Source organism: Arachis hypogaea, chromosome 8 (genome assembly GCF_003086295.3).
Source record: "Arachis hypogaea cultivar Tifrunner chromosome 8, arahy.Tifrunner.gnm2.J5K5, whole genome shotgun sequence".
NCBI classification, from domain to species: Eukaryota; Viridiplantae; Streptophyta; class Magnoliopsida; order Fabales; family Fabaceae; genus Arachis; species Arachis hypogaea.
In genome coordinates, this window is record NC_092043.1 from 47908225 (window position 1) to 47917266 (window position 9042).

The following is a 9042-nucleotide window of genomic DNA, read 5'->3' on the forward strand; positions in this document are numbered from 1 at the left end:
TTAGAGAAGTATAGTATTTTTTTAATGAGGTACTGGTGGTGGTTGGATGTAATTATGAAAGGAAAATGGAAAAAAAAAAGAATAGGAGAAGAGGAGGAGACAGAAAAAAGCATGCAGACTAGCTAGGGGTAGTCTCGGTGGCTAGTCAATCATGTCAGGAATGAATAAACTCAACATTTTTTGTTACTGTATCACGTGGAAAATGGATTAGAAATTATCAATAATTTATAATTTAAATGACATAATATTTTTATATTTATTTAATAGAAAATATTTTTAATATAGAAAGAAAGATGATGTTTTGATTGAATATTGATATTTAAAGTATAGTACAGTATTGTAAAAATTATTCAACACGCCTATTAATCAATATGTTGCCACATGCTCTTACATATTGGCTAGAATGTTACCATATGTCTAACACGTCCCCACGTATTGCAATACGCTTTCTACGTGTTGACTTCTCTTATATAAAATTCACCCACTATATACCAAATAATCTCATTTCTCAAAAAAATACCAAAAATTTTTTCACAAACAAAATCAGCCTTTATTTGAAACGTTACAGATTTGAGTGTTTTTATTTTTAGTAAAATAAAAATAGACTAAAAATTATTATGTTTAGTAAATAAATTATTAGAAATTAATTTATATATTAATTTTTTTAGACGAAAATAAACTGCTTTTGAAATTTTTGAAACCTGATTTGAGTAATTTTACTCTTTAATACAAGAGATCCAGTTATCGTTCGTGAAGATGGGTACGGATGTGGTATTTGCTCAAAATCTTAAAGGTTCTGCTATGTTACCAACAGCATATCTGTCAATTTCTGCCAACTCTTATTTATAATTGTGTTTTATGGGAGTGTGTTTGTGGATGCGTCTAATAAAAATGTCTTTTTTATAATTGTGTTTAATAGAAGTGTCTTTATAGATATATTTTATGGATGTGTCTCTTTATATATGTATTTAAAATATATTAATTATTAGACACATCTACTAACACACTTCCATGAAACACAAATATAAATAAAAGTTGTCAAATAATATGTTGGTACCCAATACTTTTCCAAATCTTAATTTAATTACGGATAGACTGCTTTGGTTTGGTTGTTCCATAATTTGCATGGTTCGGTAAATTAACTTGGATGTAATGAAAAAAAAAAAAAGGTAGCAATTTGGATTGGAAGAAAAACAAGTGAGTGTAGGTGAAGAGTGTCATAGAGTGGTGACCACATAGTACATTAGAAAGAAAGGGTTCATAGCAATTACAATTAGCATGGTGATGATGTTGATGATGAATTGATGATGAAGGAGCGAGAGAAGACGGAAAAAAAAATGGTTGGTAGCCTTTAGTCTCACAGCTTTGATTGGGTCCCTCACACATTCAATGCTCTTCTTTTCTTTCTGAACCCATTTTCCCAATTTCACCCTAATTCTCCCAAATTTTTTTTCTCTCTCTAATTCATTCATTCGTTGTCCTTCAAACCTCTGATTCATTCATTCACTTCTCTTGTCCCATCTTAATCAACAGAGCTCCTGATATCTCACTCACTCACTCTCTCTCACTCACACTCTTTTTAATTCTCTTCCATTCGTTTTGTGATTTCTCAAACAATGGATATAGAAGGCTCAGGTGAACCTGCACCTGCACCTTCACCGCACCGTGTTCTTCTCATTTCCGCTGGTGCCAGCCACACCGTTGCTCTTCTCTGTAAGATCACTTCACTCTCTTCTGTTTCTCAACAATCTTTCTTTTGGGTACTATGAAATGTAATCAAGTTTGCATCTTTGGTGAAAAAACTTGACACCCCTTAACATAGTAGCAACTAGCAAGAGTAATGATATGTACAAAGGAAGAGGCTGATATAATTAATGTTTTTGAAATTAGTAATATTTCCTATTTAAGTAAGAGACTTATGGAGTGATTAATTAATTAAGAGGGAAAATCATTTCTTGTAAAGCACATGATTTTAGAATCATTCTTAAACATCCTTCAAAGACTGAAAGAAGTTAAAAAATAATAAAAAAGTAATCAGTTCTTTCCTAATATAATCTCATAAAATATTGAAAAAGTACTGGAGACCCCATTAATATGGCAAATGTTTTTTAACGCCACTCTTCTCTGCCCTTTTGTTAAATTGTCTTTTTTTTTTTGGTGTGTTGCGGTTGGTTGATTGATTCTGATCTGATGCTGCTGTTGACCTTTTTTTTTAAAATATAATTTACTTTTTTTTTTTCCATAGCTGAGAATGTTGTTTGCTCTTGGGGAAGAGGAGAGGATGGGCAATTAGGACATGGTGACTCTGAGGATAGGCTTTGGCCTACACAGCTCAGTGCATTGGATGGCCAAGAAATAACCTCTATTATATGTGGAGCTGATCATACTATTGCATATTCAAAGTCTCAAGGGGAAGTGTATAGTTGGGGATGGTTTGTTCTAAATCTCTAAGCTTTTATTTATTTATTTATTTTTGTTGAAAGTTAACTCCCCCCTTAATGTTTTTTGGTATATTTGACACTCTTGTACTTGGCAATTTGAAGCCGGACCGAGCAAGTTTATCTGTATACTAATGTAGTGTTAAATTTGGGTTCAATTAGGTGATTTGATGGTACTTATCATTAGCCATTATAGGAGTTTCAGTTCATTACAAAAGGTGTTTCAGGACAAAAGATAGAGACACTGAATAGAGCCAATAAAGATAATTTGCGTTTTTATTCATTTCTCCACTGTCTCTAATTCTTGAATGGGTGGAAATGGGTTAGACTTTGTCAAAAGACTAACATTTATATGTCCTCTTCTCCAAACAAGTTTCTGTCTTTCAATGTCTTATTTTTGTTCTAAGACAATTACCAAGCACGAGTTTTGTTGCTTGAGAACTTTCTATATTACATCTAGACACTTAGTTCTAACTAATATGTCGGGGTTTTTGAAGAGGAGGATATCAGGATTAACTATCAGTGTTCTTTCTTTGGCTATCTCAGCTCTCGTCCTTATCTATCTAGATGTTTAGGACTAGCATTTGTCATTTTCTTTGTCTTCTGATTAACGAACACTTTTTCTATTGTACGTATGAATGGCAAGTTCGGGTTTGATTTATGTGGCAGTAGATACTGGACGTCTTATGTTGGATTGTGTGTAACTAATCATGCAGATTTTTTATCGCCATGCTTTTCCTGAAACATCTTCATTCACATATAAAAAAGTGATTTAAGTTCTGTTTTTTCAGGGGTGACTTTGGAAGGTTAGGTCATGGTAATTCCAGTGACTTGTTTATTCCTCATCCGATTACAGCATTACGAGGTCACAAGATAAAGCAAATTGCTTGTGGCGATAGCCATTGTTTGGCAGTTACTATGGAAGGGGAGGTGCAGAGGTTTGTAGTTCCTAAGCATTCACTATTCTGACTTTTCTAAACTTCCTCTAACGAATTACTGTTCTTGCATCGTTAAAGATTGAGATGCTAAATTGACTTAATATTATAGAAAGTAGAAACTGATAATGTAATCTTGGAGATTTGTAAACTAAACTAATTCTTGGACCTGATATTTTAATGTCAATATTTCATCTCCTTTTCTTTGTTTGCCAAAAGAAGAGTTGAAGTGGATCTTTGACACTGGAAGGGAAGGAGATTGCTTTGATTTAGATCACTTGTCTTCACTGGACATTATCTTATAATGATTTTGTTAAAAAAACTCAATACTCCATTTTTTAATTAGTTTTACTACCTTGGCCATTGTTCTTGTGTCTAGTTTTCTTTCAACACTCTTACAACCTAAACTTCAATTTGCAATGGACACTCAATTTTAAAGGTATCAATGTATATAGAAATTGTTATTGCTTTATTATTATTAAAAAAATAAAGAGTAAATGGTCAAATTCGTCCCTGAAAGATCACTACTTCTCTAAATTGGTCCCCGAAAGATTTTTTTTAATCAAATTCGTCTTTCAAAGATTTTAAGTTAGTCACATTAGTCATTCCATTGCTAACAGCGTCAAAATTTGCGGATGTGGCACGTTAAGTGGCACCACACTGACCACAGCACACACTTGGCAGTCCTAATTGGCGGCTAACATGATAAGTTTATGCAATTAGATTAAATCAACCCCAAGTTGAGGGGGACTTTAAGGCATTGAAATCTCTCAATTTGGATTGATTTGATTTAGTTTCATAAATTTAGCAGCCAATTAGAACTGTTAGGTGTGTATTATGGTGTCACTTAATGTATTATATCAGCAAACTTTGTCGCCATGAGCTGCGGAAGTGATGGAAGGACTAATGTGACCAACTTAAAATATTTCAAGGACAAATTTTATTAATTTTTTTTGATGATCAATTTGAAGAATGGGTGATCTTTCAAGGACGAATTTTGACGCTTTACTCAAAAAATAAATAATGGAAGAGAAGGAGAGCCTTGGAGAAACGGTTGGATTGTTCTGTGTGACTTCAAGGTTATAGATTCAAATCGTAGAATCAGCCACTGATGCATGTAACAGGTTAGGCTATTTGCATTATATTCTTTGAGCACGGCCCTTCTCCGGACCTTGCATAATGCTGGATGCATTGCATCGGGCTGCCTCCTTTTTTTACTGTAAGGGTCAAGGGGCCCTTCATTTATTGTTTGTTAACATACTCCTTGATGGAAGTGTTACTCCTGTATGTTAGTTGTTTCATTTGAAATTTATCTGAATTTGTCCTTTGTACATTTTCTCCTCTATTTCTTCTCATTGAAGTTGGGGACGGAATCAAAATGGTCAACTTGGACTTGGCACCACAGAAGACTCTCTTGTGCCACAAAAGATTCAAACATTTCAGGTATTCTTTTAGCATTCATCGAAGTTTTCTATGATAAATAATACTTGATTGAATCTGAATACAGGATGAAAGTTACTTTTACCATTTACATTATCAATCTCAACAATTTTTAGGACAAAAATCCATTCCCCTCTCCTCCGTCCTTGTTTTTATTTAGTAGCGAAAGAAAGTGAGAATATTACATACCTTATTTGATCTACATTAAATGTTATATTTGAAATTCTCTCTCACCTGTGTAATATTCTCTCTTATTTTAACACTGATAAAAAAATTACAAAATTACCTAGTATGGTGTGTCCATGTAGATTTAGAAGAAAAAAGAGGTGGGTTTTGTCTAAAATAAAATGCAGAGTTTTGCAATAGCATATGATGGATTCAATAATTTAGCTTGGTAGTTGAGCTCTTTCAATTTCATTTACTTTCAATTTGCTATGAAAGAAAAGAAGATAGATTTCATTGATCAATCCTCATTGGTATTGACCATCACATAACTGGTAAATATATTATTCCATTAATTGGACACTGAACATAAATTCATAGTATGTATCAAAATAATTATTACATTAATTATTCATGCACTCGTAATATTTTATTGTTGTAGGGAGTACCTATCAAAATGGTTGCTGCTGGGGCAGAACATAGTGTAGCCATTACTGAAGATGGAGAACTATATGGTTGGGGTTGGGGCCGATATGGAAATTTGGGATTGGGGGACAGAAATGATCGCCTGATCCCTGAAAAAGTTTCTGATGCTGATGTAAGTCTCAAACTGTTTTCTTCTTACTTTTACAGATTAGACAGTGACTATATCAATTGAATTTGAAAGACATGCAACCTCTTTGTTGCCTGATTTACTAGAAAGTTTGATTTTCTTGTTACATTAAGTCTTTAACTATCCAGTGCCCCTTGGGCATTGGTTAAGGATTTAAAAGAAGGGTTATCTTGGAGATTCAAAATATTTGAACTTTTAATGCATTGAATAAAGTATAAGCTTGAAAGTTTACTCCTTTTGGTATCTTTAACTTGCCCCGTAAGCAAAACACTTACTTTAATGGAAGCCATTTCAAGGTATTATTAACTTCTGATTTCTGTGTGTCATAACTGTCAACATCCATACACTTCATTAAGATATTTTAAGTCATTGTTGTGCATCCATACTAATGATGAGATATTTTCTCTATCATGGCCTCTGTTGCCGGATGCTTGCTTGTTTAAAGTTGCAATCCGAAAAGATGATCATGGTTGCTTGCGGCTGGCGGCATACTATATGTGTTGCATCCTCTGGTGGATTATACACATACGGGTGGAGCAAATATGGCCAGCTTGGACATGGAGACAACGAGGATCATCTTGTGCCTCACAAGCTTCAATCCATGAGTGACATGACAATTTGTCAGGTGGTCCTTCAATTTTATGCTAAGTTTATATCTCTATGATAAGGTCTATGCATCAGATTTTCAGCTTTTTCGCCTATCCAAATGCAAATTGAAGTTACAAGTTTGGATCTTTCTGATCTGGGGACCATTTAAGTTTGCATCTTTGTGAAGATTCTCATCTGTCTGCTTCTGTTGACTTTTAATTTTAACACGATGCATGCCAACAACACTAAGCAAACCAACACCGATTGGGGTGCTGCATCTATGACTCAATGCCAATTTAGGTCAGCAAAGAGTGGCATTTTGACTATGGTTGAATGTCTCCCTGAACTTTGCTTTGACTTCTTTCAGGTTTCAGGTGGTTGGAGGCATAGCATGGCACTCACCTGTAGTGGAATACTTTACGGATGGGGCTGGAATAAGGTTTGTATAATATCAACATGAAATACATGTTGACTTGTGAACAACAGATGATAACAATCTGATCGATAAAGAATGCACATGAACTTGTGCCGAGAACTAACTATGCATTAGTTTTCAAAGAAATGATTTAATGCAAGACTTCTATTCATTATCGATACCATTACAAGTTGTTCAATTGTATGCCGCTTGTTTGGAAAACTTTTACCTATTTCTCTATCAATGGCAGTTTGGACAAGTTGGAGTTGGGGATAACGCTGATCGCTGCTCTCCTGTGCAAGTGAAGTTCCCCGAAGATCAGGTAATTTGAAGTGCAACACAATGACTTTTTGTGTGCGTGTGGAACTTTTCGACTATATCCAAGTATTCTTCAAAGGATGACCAATGTTGTTAATTTACTCTTCGTTCTGCATGTGTTTATTTGATTTGACAGAAAGTAATTCAGATCTCATGTGGGTGGAGACACACAATTGCTGTTACTGAAAGACAAAACGTATATTCTTGGGGACGAGGCACAAATGGCCAACTTGGTCACGGGGAAACCGTTGACCGGTAATTGCATGTTTCATCCTGAATAAATTTCGTTCAGACTGTTTAGGAGACATTCACTTTTATGTTATTGATTTATCTCTTTAAGTAATGGTTGAATCTAGTTATTAGTCTTTGGTTCATCATTCAATTTTTGGTACATGCAGGAATTCTCCGAAGATTATTGAGGCATTGAGTGTTGAGGGATCTTCTGGGCAGAATATTGCATCCTCGAATACCGATCCACTATCAGGTGCTTTATTCTGTGTATCAGTGATATTCTCCTTTGTTTTCGAGCTGGTGTTGATATTATGCAATTCAATAGAGTAACTTAGAGTCGTATATTTAAGTTTTATTCTTTTGCTATTTTGTTTATACTTTTGGCATCATGGCTGATGGTTTATGTTTTCGTGTTTCCCATAAACAGGGAAACATTTTGCATCGCTATCCGAGAGATATGCGGTTGTTCCCGATGAAAATGTAAGTATATTTGCTATGGCAATAACCACATGATTTGTTAATACTTCATTGAAGGACTAAAGGTTGACGCAAAATATGTTTGGAAATACTTCAAATCTTTTCTTTATAGACTAAGGAATCTAGAAATTATTAAATGAAAATATAGAAAAAATGTTTCGTCATGTGAGAACTGTCTGTGTTCTAAGAAGTTTAGGGTCTGTTTGGTTTATGCTTTTATTTTCTGTTTGGTATAGTGTTTACTGTTTCACTTTTCTTCATGAAAATTTGAAAATAGAAAAGGTTGAAAATGAAAACAGAGATTTTTTAAAACGAAATAGACCCTTAGGCTGCGTTTGTTTCTAAGAACAAGACAAGACATGGAAAACAAGACATAATGGCCAGAGATACAATATTGTGTTCTTGTATTCTTGTTTGGTGAAAAATTAGAACAAATTATGAAAATCCAATTTATTCTTATTTTTTTTCATTCAAAAAATTTGAGAAGAAAAATATAATAATAAAAAATATAATTATAAAAAATAAGAAGAATAATAAAAGAAAAAATAAAAAATAAGTTGTCCTTTGTTAGTGTTTCTATGTTCTTCCTGTCAGGATGGTTACAAAATACACTAATTCAATGCCTCTTACACAATGTCTATGTCTCTTTTGTCAAATACGATTTTGTATCTCTGTGTCTCTGTCTCAGTGTCGTGTCCTGTAAACAAACGCAACTTTAGGGTTGAGGATATAAGAGGTATGCATTTCATGTAAAGATTGCAAATGCTGATTAGTTTTGTTGGCTTATATGATTTGGCAGGTCTCGGGACAAACCTCTGGCTTAGTCAGGGGGGATAGGCTCGACATGAGTGTTCCGGAAAGCGATGTCAAACGGATCCGAGTTTGACATATCAAATTTGCATTATGCAATATTGATGCTTCCTCTTGGTGTCACTTTTGCCTCATCAAACCATAAGAGTCAATTAGCTTCTGCCGCCATCACGACCGAGACCACCACCACTACGACCACTACTACTGGTAGTATAGTAACTTAGCTTTCATCATCATGATTGTAAAATGTAAATTATTTTTTTCTGTTATGAAGAATGTTACATGTTCTTCCCCTCTTCTCTCTATATATTATCATTGTTATTATTATTTTTGACAGGGTTTCCTCTATATATTATTATTATTATCAATTAGCTAGGATGCACTTTAATGATCCTAGTTTGGAAATTTTATTTCATGGTGTTTTGTGGTGCTGAGCCTTTGCTTATTATTTTATTATATTCAATTTAATTTCAGTTAAATTTTGAATGAATTTTTAACTTTTAAACTTCTAAGGAGAAGGAAGAAAACAAGACTTTAGCAGAGAAACTAGCAAGTTGAGAAGATGAAGACATCCAAGTAGTTGTTGATTGAGTTTGTGACTTCTTCAAAGTTAGG

General features: G+C 34.0%; 1 protein-coding gene across 1 annotated transcript; it reads left to right on the forward strand.

Moving 5' to 3' along the window:
* Window positions 1-1051: 1051 nt before the first annotated feature.
* LOC112707959 (ultraviolet-B receptor UVR8) lies at window positions 1052-8837 on the forward strand. Its single transcript, XM_025760022.3, has 12 exons — window positions 1052-1713; window positions 2246-2432; window positions 3230-3376; window positions 4735-4816; window positions 5418-5573; window positions 6034-6213; window positions 6544-6615; window positions 6842-6913; window positions 7046-7164; window positions 7308-7393; window positions 7568-7620; window positions 8417-8837. Exons 1-12 carry the CDS (start codon window positions 1617-1619, stop codon window positions 8501-8503), a joined length of 1338 nt encoding a protein of 445 aa, XP_025615807.1. The 5' UTR covers window positions 1052-1616; the 3' UTR covers window positions 8504-8837.
* Window positions 8838-9042: the final 205 nt, after the last annotated feature.

Bases quoted from the DNA above. Each gene is read 5' to 3' on its own strand.
- LOC112707959 (XM_025760022.3), top strand. From the start codon at position 1,617: ATGGATATAGAAGGCTCAGGTGAACCTGCACCTGCACCTTCACCGCAC. The intron at 6,616-6,841 runs GTTTGTATAATA...TATCAATGGCAG, and splicing joins ACGGATGGGGCTGGAATAAG to TTTGGACAAGTTGGAGTTGG. The intron at 7,394-7,567 runs GTGCTTTATTCT...TCCCATAAACAG, and splicing joins GAATACCGATCCACTATCAG to GGAAACATTTTGCATCGCTA.